This window comes from Rattus norvegicus, chromosome 3 (assembly GCF_036323735.1).
Source record: "Rattus norvegicus strain BN/NHsdMcwi chromosome 3, GRCr8, whole genome shotgun sequence".
NCBI lineage: Eukaryota > Metazoa > Chordata > Mammalia > Rodentia > Muridae > Rattus > Rattus norvegicus.
Window position 1 is genome coordinate 169,837,497 of NC_086021.1, and position 18,951 is coordinate 169,856,447.

An 18,951-nucleotide genomic window follows, 5' to 3' on the forward strand; every position below is an offset into this window, starting at 1 on the left:
TTTTAGATTTTTGTTTATTAATTTCCTCCCCCCCCCACACACACAAAGTCAGCAGATAAGAAGTGTCTACGTTTTTATTTAGGAACAGTTAAAAGATTGGAAGTACCACTTGAGGCCCATTTAAACTACACAAGCAGTTTTGTCCCTCATCCCATCCCTTATCCAAATTTGCAGATACAAAAATCTACGAAATGTGCAATTTGCATCTTGGAAATAGCAGCATCCCCATGGGGGACCTTAGGAGGCCCGGATACTCAGCCTGAAGAGGTCATCCTCGCACCTCTCACAACACACACAGCCCACACCAAAAGCAAAGGCCATCTTTCTGTTCAAATGTTTGCCAGGGTGAATGATTCTTACACTCCAGCAGGTGTGGCCCATGCCTGTAACTCAGTGCTTGGGAGGTAGAGGCAGGGAGAGCACCCAAGTCTGAGGCCAGCTTGGTCACAGTAAGCAGACCATTCAGGTGGGAGGCCAGCCGGGGCCACACAGGAAATACCCTCTCTACAAAGTCTATGTGACAGAATATGCTGTTTCTTAGTTTGCCTTCACAGCTGGCCGCAGTAGCAGGTAACCCTCACTTAGCACCAGGACAGTCGCTTCAGCTGTTTCTGGGAGACAGGAAGCACACCAAAGGCAGACTGTTCAAATCACACTTCTCAGCAGTCAGGCCCCCTGAAAACAAAGCCATCCACACTGAGATCAGAACACAGAGCAGGTGCTGGGGACCAGGAACCGAGAAGCAAGGACACTACAGGCCCTTGGCTGCCTCCCCAATTCCCCAAGGCTATGTCAGGACAACTCAAAGAACAATAGTCCATGGAGGCCAAGCGGTCGGCTGTTTTCTCTGTTTAATAACAATTATGACACAGCCTGACCTTCCTGGCAGAGCTGAACAAAGCCAGCAACTCAGAACCATGAGAGACCCGTGCCCTGAGTGACCATTGGCCCACCCGATTTCACAGAGCGACCTAACTCATGCTGGAACCCTGCTGAGGAATGGCTGTTAATTCTCACTGCAGCCAACCTTCTCACATGGGGCTACAAGAACGGGACCAAGCTGTGTGGACAGGGGCTAGGAACAAGATCTCTCTTAAGCACAAACTGCATGTTAACTGGGACCACATAAGAGACTTCCGCCTCCTGGACTCTTCTGGGACTTGTTGAGAAGAACAGCACTGCAGCTCTTTTTATAGTCAGTGTCTGAGCAGGCTTAATCTAGGCATTTCACCTTCAACTGAATCACCTACTTTCCATGGAAGGGAACATGTCAAAAGGCATAGATTTAAAAAAAAAAAAAAAAGCTACTACCATGCAGGCACCCATCTATGGGCACATCCTGCCAGCCTCTTGACAAAACAGGCAGGTAAATGTGCAGGCCCCTCTCAGGTGTCCTGACTTGCCATCTGCCCACCCTTGTAAACAGCAGGAAGACACCATGTAGGAAACAGTCTCTGCCAAATAGCTATTCTCCCTCTGTTCTGCCTGGTTCCTGCCAGAGTAGCAGCAAGGTCTATCTCGAGGAGGACAGAGACGACAGAGTAGTGACTACACTGAATCTGGTCAGTTCCTTCAGAAACTGAAGAACCAAGGAAGCGGGTGCCTACCTCTTCTTGTAGCAACCAGTCTGCCTAAGTCTGTAGAAGCCAGCCCACGTGTACTCTGGATTTACATCCCTGCTCCAGACTTTAGGGAGTTGGGAAGAGATGTTCCTGCTAGGCCCTAGACTAGAAAAACCTGTCTTGGTTTTCCAGTCTGGAGGTCCAGGTTCATAGGACTGCTGGCTAGTGTTGACAAACACTCAGGAAGCCCCACAAAGCAGGCTCAGTCCTAGGACCACTCACCCTCTGAACTGCTTTTACTCCACAACTAAGTACAGGTTCCGGACTCTGAGTACATTTGGGCTTGCCACTACCTAGATGCCAGCCTGGCCACCAGGGAACAGAGACTCTGGCAGAAATAGACTCTGAGGACTCAATTCCTTCTAGATTTCTAGCTAGTAAGCCAGTAGCAATGTCAGCAGCAGGCAGTACTGTATCAGCTCTGTCATTACTCAATCAGAACTAAACCAGGCATTCCACTGAAGGCCGCCCAATAGCCTTATGAGCCTGGAGTATATGTAGGAATTTGTAACTTCCCTGCTCCACTGTAAGGCAGAAGGAACTGCAGTGTGGAAATTCAGGTTGAAGTCTCAGGAAGACCTGGGCTTAGAAAGGCCTGTAGGCTTCGGTGCTATATAAAACATGGAAATCACCTCATAAAGGGCTGGGGAGGATGGTGGTGAACAGTGTGCTCTTAAGGGAGAAGAGGAAGCTAAATCAGGGATCCAAAGAGAAGGCTGGTAAAGGAAAAACCAGGCAGCATGCCAAAATTTGGCCAGGATGAGTTGACCAAAGACCTTTGTGTATCTAGAAGACTCCTGCAGAAAACTGAGCCTTGCAAATGAATGTGATATAAGTTCACCTGCAAAGTGGCTTTAGGGAAAACACAAATTCTAAGTTTTGTTTTAGGATATTCTTGGCTGGTTTTCCAGAAAGTTCCTTTATACATGTGGGCTGTGACAGTGGAACTGACTGAGCTGCTCCAATCTGAGGATTTTGGTCCCTGTAGAGACTAGGAAGACAAAAGGCAATGGCTCAAGACAGGGACAGCTCAACACTCACCTGGAGGACAACATCAGTCTCCAATCAGAAAGGTTGCTCCCCAACTCCTGTCCTCCACACAAGGTAGCTGCTGTGTTACAGATGTCCTAGGGCCAGCAGGGAGGAGGGGACACAGGTGTGACATAGCTACTGACAGAACAAGTAGAATCTGAGAGCCATCTGGGTCTGGAGAGTGCTTTCTGGTAGCACATACCCAAGGCTGGCTGGGGACAGCGTGGAGGATACAGGTAGCTGCCTACCAGCTCCCACCCAACTCTCCTTGTGCTTAAAGAGGGAAAGGTGCCCTTGGGCTAAGGTACTTTGTTCACCTGTAAGCCACAGTCACTCAGCCAAGAGAAAAGTGCAAGGACAGTCACTAATAGACCTCAAAGTCATCTAGGGAAAGGAATCCCAAAACTAACACACCCACCTCCCAAAAGAAAAATCTCTGATCAAAAAATTACAAGTAATATGCAAAGCTTATGTATAAGTTTAGGTTTCTGTTAGAATTGGTTCTGGTTTATAACTGAACTGACAAACATATGTGAGTAGAAAAAAATTAGCATAAGACCAGCAACAAAGAACACTTAGAATGTACTGCCTCTGGTAAATCCAAGTGAATGCAGAGGATGGGCAAGGCTCGCCCCTCACAAAGCACATCTTGCGAGGAGTAGCGCATTCCACCTCATTCAGCAACCAGACTTCTACTGAAGACACAGAACAACTTGAGCTTCCAACTGTACAAGGCCACTGTGATGTCACCCCAACTCCTCTATCCGTGCACTCATGCTTGGTATCCAAAGCCCTTCCCTGAAGTGCCTACTCCGTGACTGCCTCCCTCACCATTACCTGTCAAACAAGGGCCAAGCCATGGTTTCCCTTACCCATCCAAGAGCAAAGGAAGCAAGGTGCATTTAGTCTAATGTACTCCTTACCTGGACAATCCAGCTCTGAGAAAGATGTGGTGGGGCCAGTGTTACTGCATCTTCCCATCCAGAAGACTGACTAGTGCCTGAGACTAGGCTCCTGTGTCCTGCATAATGTCCCCCAAGTAACTTAATGTTTCTGTTCCATGTAAATTGTTCAGACATTTTTATAGAGTCTACCATTTGGCCAGTGCAGCCGGGCTCTGGAGGTGAGGCCCAGCAGGCACACCTCCACTCAAGTGACATACAGATGCTTTCTTAGGAGATGGCTTCCTCTGCAGCTCCAGCTGACCAGTGTACTGTCCTCTCCTCACACACAGACTACTTCCCCTAGGACATCCACATGAAGCTCAAGTGTACATAAGAAGTATGGTTTTATGAATAAAGTATCAAATAAGTATGTATCCTGCATATATGGTATATAAATCTTCACATACACAAACACTAAAGGAAAATTTTCAGGCATCTGTTCTCTGAAGGAAAACAATCACTCACCATTCATTCTTTCCAACTCCTCAAGGTTTGGGGCCAAATAGCTTCCCTCCCCAAACAGAAAGGATACAAAAATAGGCTGCAAAACTTGCCAAGTAGTCAAAAAAACAAAACAACACCTCAATCTAAGACAAATGTGAGGCCATCCCTATGGGGACAGGAAGAGCAGGAGAAACATAATAGTTCCAGGACCCTGGGTTACAAAGAAAGCCCTCTTTCCTAAAAGGCTGAAGGCCTCCATCATCCTTAAACTATTCCCCTCCCGTGGGAGGGGGAGGGAGAACACCTAGAAGTTGACCTCTGCCTTCTTAGTCAAAGCTCTCATCCTCCTGATGGAGTCTCCAAAAGGTAAGTGGGGCCATGGGTGACACAGCCTGTTTGTCCTTTCCTTCCCCTGCCCTGCTTTGCCTACTGCTCTCAGAGAAGCCAGTCTAGGAGAGCCTGGGGCTTTAAGGTTTAGTACAGCTCCCTAAGCAAGTTTTCCATTGTTTCAAAGGCACCATTTCTTGTGATTTTAATTAAAAAGACACGAGGCTTAGGCAAAGTAGATAGAGTACTTGTTTCTCAGGCTGGGAATATACATGTGGAACTTTAAAAATGTCCTCAGGGGGTTCTGTCCAGGGATGCCCAGCACCTCTGGATCCTGAAACCAGTAGCTGGCCAGGCCCTTGGTGTGTGACAAAGGCATTTTGCCAGAACTGTCACCTGCAGGCCTTTGTGCTCAAGACCACTGAGAGCTCTAGTCACTTCAACTCTCCGAAGCCCTTCAGCCTCATTCTTCCTACCAGCCACCATGTACTTCCTTCTGACCTGCAGGAGGCATTGAGCACTGTGGTGGCCAAAACCACAGCAACTGGCTCTACTTTGACCGCTTTCCTTTTGTTCTAACGGAGTTTGACTTGAAGGGAGCATACAGGCCAGTAGATTGGGCTTTACAATGGTTTCTTTAGTTGATCTGATAATGGAGAAGTTGGTCCATGATTCAAACTCCATAAAAAGCAGAGTTACAGTTAACTAGAGAGAGGTTAGCATCCAATGGTGATGCCACAGCTTGGCTGTGTTCAGAACCTAGGGTAACGGTGGGTTCTGTGTCAATCAGAACACAAGACAAGCCTGGCACAAAGTGTGGCTTGCCTCCACTCAGTGACGCAGAGATCTCTTCCAACAGTCTGTTCCCTTGAGAAGACAAGTAGGGTCAGGCCTGATGCAGTTCTGAGCATGCCTGCGACTCCCACTGCGCAGAGGATGAGGGTCCCTGTGGCCTCAGCTTCCCAGAGAACAGACATGGCATTGTCAGAGTTGTACTGCTTTGGTAGCTGAGTTCCTATGTATTGAGAATGTCTGTGGTAGGATGCTTTATTAACTGTGTATGCTAACAACGTGATTCTGAGTCTAGGTATATGCAATCTGAACGGTTTGTCCTTGGGAGGCCAAGGAAAGGTCCCGCACTGTGGGAGGATAGGCTGATGAGAAACCATAGCTACTTGCTTAGAAGTGTCAGGCAGAGGGTGGTTGGGGTGGCGGCAGGTTCTGGGCTCAGCGAGGCTCCAGAGGCTCTCCTGGTGCCTGGCAGCTGGCCATCAAGATGATGTGTGGCAGGTTTGGCCTTTCCACATGGCAGACAGCATCCCAGACTGGCCGGTCCTTCACAGTAATCAGATCAAATTCAGTCTGTTTCTGAGGAGAGAACACATATCTGTCACGCCATGGAAGCTACAACATATAGTCCCCAGGGATGCCCAGTCTTCACTACCCTGGGCTGGTGGTATCATTGGTGTTGGGGACTCCTTAACTCCATGAGGAATGCCATGCCACTGTCCCCTCCAGCCTGAGGGGAGGTGAAAGAGCAGAGCATGGGTTAAGGACAGGATGCTCAACTGGACAAGACCTTCAGACTTCTTGGCCTCCTGTCACTCACCTAGCCCATCACCTTGGCCTCTGACCCCTGAGGCCCGATAACCCTGTGTTGTACAGCCCTGCCTCCTGCCCCTCAAGCCCTGAGCTCTGATCTCTCATGATTACCTTGCAGGTTGGAAGTCAAGGTCAGGGCAGCTGATCACAGGCTCTTACCCCATGTATACAGACAGCCTTTCCATTGAGGCTGGCTGGAGAGCATGAGAAGCCATGGCACAGATAACAGACAAGCCTTGGAGGCCAGGCTACCACAAGGGTTTGGCTACCTCTGCCACTTCCATGCCTGTTACACCCACACATCGCATTGCCAGTTTAAAAACGTCATACACGTAACACAGAATTTCTCATTACAGCCATACTAAGTATGTCTCAGTAGTATTATGTACATTTTTGTTATGAGCCAACACCCTAAACAGAAGTCCTGTGTCTATTATATAACTGCCAATTCTTCTCTCAGAAGGAGCATAGAGTCTACCTTCAATACCTGTACATTTGTTAGACTTCATAAAAGTAGAAACATACAATATTTGTCTTAATATTTTCAAGTTCCATCATGTGCAGTGTATCAGAATTTTATTCCTTTTTATAACTGAATATTCTATTGTATATGTATATCTATGTGTGTGTGCCTGTATGTCTGTATGCATATATATATGTATATATATACACACATACATATATATACATATCTATGTATATGGCACATTTATTCATTCCTGTGTTGTTAATAGATACAGGTCATTTCCTTCTTTGAGACTTGTGAACTCTAATGCTTTGAACACTCATGAACACAATGTCAGTCCAGGCCCTCTTTTCAGTGCTAGGAGTGATACTTCTGGATTGGATGAGAAGCCTGTGTTCGGTTTCTTGAGACCTGCTGAAAAGTTTTCCAAGGTTTAAGCCCTTTACATCACAGCAGCAGTGTGCCAGGGAGCCGGTTCTCCCACCTCAGAGTAGTGCCTCTGACTCTGTTTGTGTACATGCTAACCACAGCTGATTTAAGTGTGAGAATCTCATTGTAGACTTTCATCTCCCTAAAAAGTAAAGATCTTAGTCATCTTAAAAACTTTTTATCTTTTAAAAAATGATTTTATGGGGGCTGGGGATTTAGCTCAGTGGTAGAGCGCTTACCTAGGAAGCGCAAGGCCCTGGGTTCGGTCCCCAGCTCCGAAAAAAAGAACCAAAAAAAAAATGATTTTATGTCTATGGATGTTTTGCCTGTACGTATGTCTGTGTATTTGTATGTATGTCTGGGATTACATGTGGTGCTTGGCCCCTGGAGGCCAGAAGACAGCATTGGATCTCCTGGGACTGGAGTTGCAAACGGTTGTGAGCTGCCATGGTGGGCACTGGGAACTGAACCCAGGTCCTCTGTAGGAGCAGCCAGTGCTCTCAACTGCTGCGCCATCTCTCCAGCCCAGGGTGTGGTCATCTTTGCATGAGCTTGGAACTCTTGTTAGCTTTCCCTCCGTAGGAGCAACGGCTAGTTAGGTAACTTATCCATTTTTAATTGGCGTGTTGTTGATATATATTTCTACGTATTCTGAATATTAATTTTTATCAGAAGCAAAATCAGGAATTTTCTCTCATCTGTCCTTTTACTCTCTTGAGCAATGGTTCTCAGCCTTCCTAATGCTGCAACCCTTCAATACAGTTCCACATGTTGCAGTGACCCCCAACCATAAAATTATGTTGTTACTCCATAACTGGTTTTGGTACTGTTATGAATCATAATGTAAATATCTGATGTGCAGGAAATCTGATAATTGACCCCTGTGAAAGGGTCATTTGACCCATTAAAGGGGTTGCAACCTATAGGTTGAGATCCTCTAGAGAATGTCATTTAATGCACAAAAGGTTTCTACCTTCTTTTTTATTTAAAGTTAGGGCTTCATTATGTAGACCAGGCTGGCTTGAAACTTAGTCCTCCCACCTCAGCTTCTTGAACGCTGAGATTACAGGAATATGCCATCATTCTGGGCTCAATATTTTAAAATCTTGGTTTGGTTTTTTTTTTTTTAATCAGTTTGGGGTTTTGAGATAGGGTCTTACTATGCATCTCAGGCTAGCCTGGAATTCATAATCTTGTCTCTACTCCCTAAGTGCTGGATTAGAGATTCAAACCACAATGCCCAGCTCAAAGCTTTTAAATATTGATGCTGACCAGTTTATTTTTTGTTGTCTATGCTTTTGCTATTATAACAACAGCCGAACCCAAGGTCTGAACAGTTTTCATTGGTATTTGTGTGTGTGTGTTTTATCGCTCTTGCTTGGCTGATCTGTTTATCTCTGTTATGTCTAATTAGTTCATAGTATTTTCCTTTTTCCTAAGCTGGCCTGGAACTGGCCATGCAGCCTGGTCTAGTCTCAGATTTGCAGTAGTCCCTCACCGCCATCTCCCAAGTGCTAGGATCAGAGGCGTGAGCTACCACACTTGACTAAGTTTACGTTGTTTTTAAAGCCTTTTGTTTCCTTGTTGATCTTCTGTCTCATTTGTTTGGTTTTTGTGTTGAGAATTTCTCACTATGTCAAGGCTGGTCTTGAACTTGTCAAGGGATCCTCTCGTCTTAGGCTTCCTATAGCCACCATATTTGGCTTCTGTATGTTTTTATGTCTACTATTGAAAGTAGACTATTAAAGTCTTTAAGTATTTTTGAATATTTTCCTTTTAATTCTGTATTTTTACTTTATGTTCTTTTGGACCCAAGTGAGTATATGTTAATAACTGCTAAATCTTGTACTGGACCTTTTACCAAAATATAACATTGTTATCTGTCATAAATGTTTTATTCAAAGTTAATTGATTTGGCCTCACCATAATAAAGCCATATTAGCTTTCTCTCTATGTACTCTTTGTATGGCATATCTGAGGCAGGGAAGCATAGGAGATGGTTTGGTTTGGAACCCCATTTGGTTTCAGTTTTGCACATACACGCATACATACCCTTCTTGTAGTAGTGCACTCAGCAGCCTAGTTCCTTCATCTGCATTTGCTGTGCACACATACTCTTTTCCAAACAGTGTCCCTAACAACCTCAGAAACCTCTCAACACCCCACCTCGGTCAGTCTACATATACTCCCATCTCGGAATGACAAGATGCTCTCTGCCCCTAGTACCAATCAAATGAAGACAGTTTGTTTCAAGTCTTTTCAGCTTATCTGAGTATGAGAGTAGAAGGGTTCAATTGGTTTGGGGTGCATGGGATATAAAATAAAGCTATGTCTTTTAGTAATCTCTTATGGAAAATCCCCATGTGCCCTCTCATGTCTCTGCATAATTGGGTGGGCTTATGATTGAAGTCAGATGCAGTATGGGGAGGACATACCAAGTGGAGGAAACGATTATATAACCTATCAAGACGAGAACCACCTAAGTGGTTCCTCTGATTTAGTAGCCAGCCTCCCTTTCTCTTGAACCCACAGAGGAGGCCTGGGACAAAGGGCTCTTTGTTTTCATTCATGTGACCCACTGTCAATCATGAGGAGTTAGCTTGTTGCCTCTCTACATCTGTGTGACCCCTGATTTTCAGGGTTTTTTTTGGATAAGAAACTAAGAACTAAGCAGGGTGGTAGTGGTGCACACCTTTAATCCTAGCATTTGGGAGGCAGAGGCAGGCAGATCTCTGAATTTGAGGGTCAGCCTGGTCTATAGAGTGAGTTCCGGAACAACCAATGCTACATAGAGAAACCCTGTCTTGAAAAACCCCACGCGCGCATGCGCGCGCGCACACACACACACACACACACACACACACACACACACACACAGATAGACAGACAGACAGACAGACAGACAGACAGACAGACAGACAGACACAGACAGACAGAGCCTGGAAACATCTCAGTAAAGACTCTAGCAACTGGTAATTTTCTTTCTGTCCTTCACCTTTGACATTTTTGTGTCCCTGTATTTAATGTGAATCCTTACAGACAGTAAATAGATGGTTCCTGTATGATTTTGGTCCAATATAGCAATCTTTGTCTTTGGAATAACTTAGTCCACTGACGTTGTATGTGATCACTGATAGAGGAGGAGTGTTCCTGCTACCTAGCTATCTTTTCTGTCGTAGTTTTTATTTGTAAACCCTCCCTTACCGCCTCTTTGGATATTCGCTTTTCTCAGCGTGCTTAGTTTGTCTCCTTTATATGTATGATTAGCACTGTAAACTTGAAGTGATCCAACCTGATAACCGCTGGCTTTCCGTGTTACTTAGAGACCCAACCATGCTGTTTACTGCAGATTCATCTTCCTGTTGGATTAACACAGATTATACTTTTCATGAAGTTTGCATTTTAAGTCATACAGGGATGATAGAAAAATTACGAATTAAAAGTATAATGACACTGGTATATTTACCTATAAAATCATCATTATGGTTATTTTTCTTGTGGGTTCAAGTTACCATTCAGTATCATTTCACTTCTGCACAAAGGCATCTTGGTGGCATCTGCAGTAGGGACGTTAGCTTTTGTCCATCTGCAACTGACTGAACTGCTTTCCTTTTCCAGCACTTCAGATGGGTCCTTCCTCAACCACTAACCTTATTGAGGGTCCCCACATGATGAGCTGTTGCCTCTAAATTTACCCTGGTTTGAGTTCACTAAATTGCTTGGGATGGGAATGTTCATGGCCTTTCATCTAATTTGAAAAGTTTTCTGTCATTAGTCTTTCTGTCTTTCTCCTAGAATTCCTACAATGTCTCCATGTCTGTCTATGTCCCCCAGGCCCCTTTAGTTTCTATTTGTTGTTCTTGTTGTCTTCTGTGCCTCTGGGTCATCTCTTCACATCCTCTGACCCTCCATCTTGTTCAGATGTTGCTCAGCCTCTAACAAACTTGTCTGGGGTTGCACTGTTTGTCTGGGGTTGCACTGTTTGTCTGGGGTTGCAGTGTTTATCTGGGGTTGCAGTGTTTATCTGGGGTTGCACTGTTTGTCTGGGGTTGCACTGTTTGTCTGGGGTTGCACTGTTTGTCTGGGGTTGCACTGTTTGTCTGGGGTTGCACTGTTTGTCTGGGGGTTGCACTGTTTGTCTGGGGTTGCACTGTTTGTCTGGGGGTTGCACTGTTTGTCTGGGGTTGCACTGTTTGTCTGGGGTTGCACTGTTTGTCTGGGGGTTGCACTGTTTGTCTGGGGGTTGCACTGTTTGTCTGGGGGTTGCACTGTTTGTCTGGGGTTGCACTATTTGTCTGGGGTTGCACTGTTTGTCTGGGGTTGCACTGTTTGTCTGGGGGTTGCAGTGTTTGTCTGGGGTTGCACTGTTTGTCTGGGGGTTGCAGTGTTTGTCTGGGGTTGCACTGTTTGTCTCGGGTTGCACTGTTTGTCTCGGGTTGCACTGTTTGGCTCTGGAGTGCTCTGTTGTTATAGTTGGTACCTCGTCAGCTAACACTGTCATTGCAATGATGCACTTTCTCCCTGATTTTTCCTCATTCTTCCCATGCTTTCCTGCATTTCACTGAGCAGACTGAAGGCAGATCTAAGACCTTTAACCAATGATCTCTATCCAATCACTGCCTAGACTTCTTCAAGGGAAGTTATGTGTCAAACTTTTGTTCTTTTCTGAGAATGGACATACTTTAAGTTTCTTTTTTCTGTTTTGTAATTTTCTATTGAAAACTGGACCTTCTAAGTATGGTATGTGGTAACTCAAAATTTAATTCTCTTTGCTTCCAGAATTGGTAAGTTTTGCTCAGTGAGGGCTGGAGTCATCTGGTTTGAGATTTTTTTCAAACTTCCTGTCAAGTGTGCACTCTTCATATGTGGGGTCATTGAAGTTTCTGCTGGGTTGTCTCTGTGGGAACATAAGATTCTTTAAATGTCTGGTTTGCTAAAAGGGGGGAATGAATGCTCTCTTTAAATACCTAGTGACTAAGAAGATGCTTCAGCCCACGGGGTTGGGAACAATGACTGGCCTCTATGATGGCAAAAATGCAGCAAGCTCCAAGTTTTGGAGGACAAAGTCATTACTGCCCACTGGCAAAAATAAGCCACACCAGCAACCTGGGCCATAGTTCCCATGGCTGCCTGCTGTGTGGAAAGAGGACTGCTGCACAGAAAACAAATTTACCGAACTAGGTAAGCCTCTCTGTGCTCACTTCCGGATGCTGTGAATGTTCAGCTGGATGCTTCGCTATTTTTTCTCTTAGGTGGTTTTGGGTTTTGGTGAGGGTGAGCTCTGTCTTACTCTGCCATGTTTGTAACATCACCCTGTAATCATTCTTATCTCTGTTTGGCGTGACATCCTGGCTTACTGGCCATCACATAATCACTGAAGTGGGGACAGTATATGGTCACTTAGATTGATACATGGAAAGTCTTCCAGGTAAAGGGGAGAAACAATGTATTTTGTACTGGAATAGGGTCAAACCAGACATTAAAAAGCTGTTTCTTATACCTTCATTACCCCCAGGATGTCACAAGTCACCCCACGTAGCATTCTGAGGACTGAGGAAATGGCTCAGTTGGCAAAGTACCTGCCACGCCAGCATAAGGACCTGAGTTCAGATCCTCAGAAACCGTGTAAAAAGCAGGCATTGTGGCCTGCTCCCGTAATCAGGACCCTGAGGCGTTTTAAGGGAAATTCCATGCATGTCTGGATAATGCTGTTCCTCAAAGCCGTGCTTATTAAACAAAACCCCAAAGCCAAGTGTGAGATAATGCCTCATGGGTTGTTGGTCACAGGGCCAGAGGTGTGCACAAATAACACAAGCCACAGCTGGTTGATAAGACCCTGTTACTGAAGACACCGTAGACCTTGATTGCAAGGTATAGAGGTCAAATTGGAACTGAGCTGGAAGCTTTTTCTACGCTGGCCAGCTTCCACAGCGTTGGAAGATGCTCTATATACTGCTGAAGGAGAAAAGGCACCAACTGTCTGAAGTCGCTGTGAATCCTACAAACTACAATACCCATCTGTAAGGCAAGATGTGCTCACTAATGCAATAGTGACATAACTGTTCTATGTGTAAACAACTGCTTTCTCATGGAAAGAGAACTCTTGTTTGGTAAAAACTCATGGCTAAGGAAATCTTAGGCCCTAAGGGAAACTTGTTAGTATTTTTAGTTAGACTGTCATGGCGATGAGATGCCAATCAAATGACGGCTCAGGGGCTAAGAATAAGTTGTTGTTTATGTTCTAGACTCTAAAGCTCAGGGATCATCATTAAAGAGAGGGTAGAAGGGATAGAAGAGCCAGGTACAAGGGCTGTGAAATGCTGTCTTTTGAGGCCAGCACGGTCAGTGCAGAAATGGCTTCACAGCAGCTGTCTTTAATTGGTTTAAGACTGGGCCTAGGAGGCTGGAGAAATGGCCCAGCAGTTAACAACACAATACCTTTGCAGAGGACCCAAGTTTAGTTCTCAGCACCTATAAGGTAGCAAACACGACCTGTAACGCTGTAACTCTGTGACAATCTGTAGCTCTAGTTCCAGAGGATCTAATGCCCTCTTCGGTCATCTAAGGGCATCAGGCATGCAGGTGGTACACATACACATACAGGTAAAACATCAATATACATAAAATTAAAATTAGTGTTTAAATGGGGGGTTCTGGGTTTATCAATAATCGTGTATTGGGAAAGAATTCACAGGACCCTGCTGAACTATTGGCTGCTGATGGATTCTGGAGAGGTAGCTGTGTGTCCACTGAGAAGCCACTAGGTTTGAATGGACAGTTCTAAGTCCATGGTTACACAGACGATCCTCTTTAAACTCAGTGAGTCACCAAAATAGAGGGGCAAGAATTTGGGACTGGGACTTGGAAGTAGAGTGTCATGATAGTCAGTACACTTTATAATGCATAAAATTATCAAAGGGCCAATTCAATAAAAGCTTTTTTTTTAAAAAGTATAGAGACACACTTCAAGGGGGTGAGGACAGGAGTGTTGAAGAAGGTAGATCCCTGAAACTCACTGGTCAGTCAGTCTAGTCAGTGAAAAGAGCAATACAGGGGAGACAGCCAATGGGGACCTCTGGCTTCCATACTTAGATGCACATGCACACAGATCTATACACAGAAAGAAAGAAATTGGGAGGAGGAAAAAAGAGGGAAGAAGAGAGGAAGAAGAATAGATAAAACGCTACTGTGAGATATTGAGGCCATTCTTCCAGTAGTGAATGAATGCATAGAATTGGAGATGTCAGTGGCACTGTGCGTTCACGTGCCTGACTGGTGACCAGAGACTTGGGTTCCGCCAGGTGTTTCTGTTTGCTCTGCAGAGCTGAATTCCCCTCAGTGGTGGGCATGAGGCAGTAAGTTGTGTGGACTGGGGGATGGTTCAGTTAGTAAAGCACTTGCCTCATAAGCATAGGGCCTATGTTTACTGCCTAGAATCCATGTGCAAAGGCCAGGTATGGTGGCACACACTTATATGCTCATACATGCAAAGGCCAGGTATGGTGACACACTTATATGCTCATACACTTATGCAGAGAAGGTGGAGACAGGTGGGTCCCTGGAGCCTGGTGGCCCACTAGCCTAATGGTCAAGCCCCAAGTCCCAGTTTGGGAAGTAAGTTGCATGGCTCCTGAGGAAAGATACCTGGGGGTTGACCCCTTGCCTTCTGCAGGCACGCACTCACCTGCATATACAGAGTCAGAGACTCGGGGTGGGGGGGAGAGGGGCACACTCCTTCCACAGGTGCTCACTGGTGGCAGCCCTCCCCCCAACCATCATACATGGAAATCTCCTTTTCCTTTAGTAAGTGAAGCAACAGCCCAGCATTTCAAAACAGGTGTTGAAAGAAATTAAGAATATTCAGCAAAGGAATAAGCATTTTGTAGATTTTTTTTAGAGGTCTTCAGTAGAAAATAAGTGGGACAGGGAACTAGGATTTCCTAGGTCAAAGCAAACAATAATGTCCAGGCACTGTATACAAACAACACTGTGAGAAAGTGCCATGCGGTCCCAGGGTTAGCATGCTGTACTTGGTTAGAGCCCTGCACGGAAGCAGCAGGGACCACCTGCACAGCTGTCCAATCCCACAGACACTTGTAGTTGACTCCACCCTCTGTGACTCAGCCGGCCACGCTATCATTTAGCGACCCAGGCCTTTGGCTTCTGTGACACTCCTCTCTGCAGACTCTTGTTCTAGCTGCTCTGGGAGGGGCATTTCACCAGGAGACAAATGGCAAGAGACAGTGAAGAGTCTGTATCTCATGGACCAAAATTATAGAAAATCAAAATCTACTGAAGTGACGTGTTCACAGTTTCACCATCATGCCTTAAAATAATCAAGTGTTACTTCTGAATACCAAAATACCACCATCCTGAGAAACTGAAAAGCAACCTTAAGTGTTGAATTTCCTGTTTCTTAAAACAAGGTGATTTTCCATTATAATAAACATCTCTTCTCTATCAGGAAAAAACAATACAAACCTAAGACAAGATTTTGATTAGGAAAAAAAATGGAGTTGGAGAGACTGTTTATCAGTTAAAAGGATTTGCTACCTACTACTTAAAAAGACCCAGGCTTGATTCCCAGAACGTACATGCCAGGTCACAGGCACAGCTGTGACTCGAGTTCCCGGGGATCTAATGCCCTCTTCTGACCTTTGTGAGCACCAGGCACGCACACAAATGAGACCATTGAACCATTCTCTTTTGCTTGCCAATCTGAGTTAAAGTTCTTCTGAAGTCCTAACCCTGTATCCATACAGATGCTATCTCTGGGACTCCTTAAGCAATGCTAAGAAATGGCTAGAAACACAGGAGTCCCTTTAAGTCCACTATGTTCTCTCCCCTGCATGGATTTAAACCAAACACCACCATAAATAAAAAACAGAGGAACCCAAACCAGAAGTCCAGTTTTGAGCTTTTACTTGTATGGTTTCTACTGCCAGTTGTCCCTGGCATTTACTCCTCTGCAGTTGGTCTGATTGCCAGCTAGTCTCAGAGGTAGCAGTACCTGCCACCTGTACCTACTCTGTGACTGTACCCTCCCCTCAGATTCCGAGAAAGGCCGTGCACAGATCCCATGAGCCCCTTACCGAGCTGACGTCCGGACTGGGGACTTGAAGTGTCAAAGGGCTCTGAGCCGGCCTCAGGAGCACTTGGCTCCCATGCTTCACTGTTCTCAGACAGCGCTGCACAGGCATCGCCCAGCACCTTGTCAACTGCCACAGGCTCTCCGTGTCCAGGGCCCTGATCCTCACTGCTTGTATCTGCCACAGCCCGGGTCTCTTCACCCATTTTCTCAGCAAACCACTGCTTGACCTGCTGGGCACTCATCTGGGTCTTCTCGCAGAGGGTCTGCAGGTCCTCCTCACACAGCATCTTGTGTGTCATGTAATAATCTTGCAGCAGCTCTCGGTTGCCAGGGGCTATGACCAGCAAACCTGGTGGGAAGTTGCCCCTCTTATAGTCTTCGTACCACTTGAGCTGGCCGTTCTTAAGGGCATACCTGCTATCACCAAACCAGCGAACCACCTCCGGCCGGGGCAGCCCTGTTTGGGCCATGATGGAGTCGTAGTCCTGGTTGCTGGGCCACTGTGTCTGGACAAAGAGCTGCCGCAGCAAGTGGCGCTGCTGTGCAGTCTTCTTGTAGCTTACTCTGCTGGGCGGCTGCTCTACCGCCTTGTTCAAGCCATCTTCCTCAGGCTCACAGACACCCATCCCCATCCCCGGAAGCTCACTCTTGCCACTGGCTTCAGTGACCCGCAGGTTCTTGAGGTTGATTTTGATGGGGCTAACCTTCCGTTCTGCCAAGGTATGGCTAAGAAACATTTCCGAAGAGCCATTTTCACCAGGAGCCCTCAGCTCACTGGCCAGCTCTTCATCTCTACCCTCCTCCTCCGCACCCTCTGCCTCCTCCTGAGGCGCATGCCCATCAGCCTTCTTTGTCTCCTCCGCATTCACCCTTTTCCGCCTCTCTGAGAACCAGCCATCAATTTCCCTCCGGGTCATTTTTGTTTCACTTCTTAGGCGGTCCAGCTCCTCCTCGGGGGGAAGTGGGTTTTGTGCAAAGCTGCTCTCTAGCACTCGCAGCTGCTCTGGGGCTCTCTCTTTGTATTTGGTTGGCGTGAAGTCTGGGGTCTGGTGCCAAGACTGTCGTTTGGTGGCAGGGTGACTCACTAGTGAGGTTGCTGTTGGGACACAGGGCACCTCTGGAACTTTAGATGACAGGGGAAAGGGCACCTCTGGCACAGAGTCAATGAGAACAGAGCCATGCTCTCCAGGCACCATGGCCCTGGTGCCCTTCAGGTTCCGGCAGTGATATCTCCGGTCACTGAACCACTTCCGGACCTCTCTGGTGCTGAGGCCTGTGACTTTGGTCAGGTGCTCTACTTCACTCTGCCCGGGAAACTGGTTCCGGCAGAAGCTTCCTTTCAGAGCCGACAGCTGTTCATGAGACTTCTTATTTTTGTAGATGTTTGCATCAAGGAAAGCTTGGGAAGTTATGCTGGGGCATGCTGTGAGGAGTGACTGGGCTGCATTGACAACCTTCACAGCGGATGTTGTATTTGAACACACAGTGTTAATGGGTGCCGCAGTTGGCTTGGGAACAGATGCAGTTGTCAGGGGGAGAGATGAGCTTGATGCTTGTAGCCCATTGGCCATCAATGGTTGAGTGACCAACAGGCCCCCTGCTGTGCCCTCAGGCTGTCCCACAGCATGACCTGGGAGAGCAGCCTGGATGAGGTGCTGGACATTGCCAGCACTGGCAACAAGTGGTGTGTTTAGAACTGTGATTGTGGGCTGAGGCACAGACTGGATGACTGTATTGAACATCTTTTTCCTGGCATCTTCGATCTCCTCAGGAGACCAGCTGATTCCCTGCTTCAGTCTCTGGGCTGTGAACCAGATTTTAAGCTGTTCTTCTGGATACTTGGTCACCACAGTCAAGTAGCAGAGCTCAGCTTTGGTTGGGTAGGGGAATTTGTGGAAGGAGTTCTTCAGAAAACTGTTGGAGTCCATGGCTGCATTGTATGTCGGGATGCTGCTCAGGGGGATCATGACTTTTGGAAGGGCCTTGGATGTGGGCAGGGGTTGGTGGGGATGGTGCTGGGGATGTACTGTGGGCTGCTGGAGGGAGAGGAACTGTGCTATGCCAGCTGGCAATACGGGCACTGTTCCTATCAGGGGCCCATTGGCAGTATGAGGGGGTTTTGTGGAATTAGCAGATGCCTGACTGACTGGAGTGGCCCCATTGATGAAAGTGTGGTCCCCCTCTTTACCCTCTGTCTCCCCGGCCAATGGCTTAGGCAAGGCCTCCCCGCCAGGCTGAGTAGGAGCGTTCTCTTTAAGCATATGGATTTTCTTGGCTTCAGCTTTGCCTTTCATTATCTTCATGATTGGAGTCTTGGTAATGATGATTTCAGTCCCTTCAGTAGACTCACCTGCTAGGACAGATGAGCTAGCATTCTCAGGGACACTCTGCTCCACCACCACATGATTGTCTGGCTTGGTCACATTCCACAGAAAGCTGGCTTCCCCTGAGTGACACTTGGCATTATGCAGGGACAGCCCTTCAGGGGTTTTTGCCAGGAAACTGCACCCTGTACATACAAAATGTGGGTCTTTATTAAAGTCCGTGTGTTCTGAAGTCATGTGTCCTACAAAGTGGGTCACATCCTGGGACCTGAAGTCACACTCCTTACAGGAATATACGTAGCCGTCCAAAGTGCCCCGGTGCCCATTTGCCAGGGCAGAGCCATCAGTGCTGCTGGGGTTTGGGGCTGCCTCACTGCTGGCTTCAGGGGCCTCTGAGGGAAGGTCCTGCTGGGGACCTTCAGGTAGAGGTTCCACAGGCTGAGCCTCTGTGCTGGCACCCGGCAGCACCATGGTCTTAACCGGGATCATGCATGGGGTAGTGGACTTCCTCTTGCTGGCCATGGTGACAATCACTTCGGGTCAGCAGCAGGCAAGAAAGCCTTGCAGTACAAATCCCAGCTATTCCATGAGGGCCCAGGAGGCGCTTCTAAGGGTAGTTTTATCAGTTATTCGCAGAAAGCCACTTTTCCTTATTAAGCCTGGGGAGAAA

General features: G+C 46.7%; 1 protein-coding gene across 21 annotated transcripts in view; it reads right to left on the reverse strand.

Moving 5' to 3' along the window:
* The window catches only part of Zhx3 (zinc fingers and homeoboxes 3), a 130,875-nt gene continuing 111,924 nt past the window's right edge, over window positions 1–18,951 (reverse strand). For 14 of the 21 annotated variants that reach the window (XM_039105096.2, XM_006235480.5, XM_006235475.5 and 11 more), the window contains one exon: window positions 8,204–18,940. In XM_039105096.2, coding sequence (XP_038961024.1) covers window positions 15,861–18,803 — 2,943 coding nt within the window. In that variant the 5' untranslated portion in view covers window positions 18,804–18,940 and the 3' untranslated portion in view covers window positions 8,204–15,860. Of the gene's footprint in view, window positions 5,738–8,203; window positions 18,941–18,951 lie in introns of those variants that run through there. The other 7 variants (XM_063283858.1, XM_008762344.4, XM_063283861.1 and 4 more) reach the window with 3 other exon arrangements.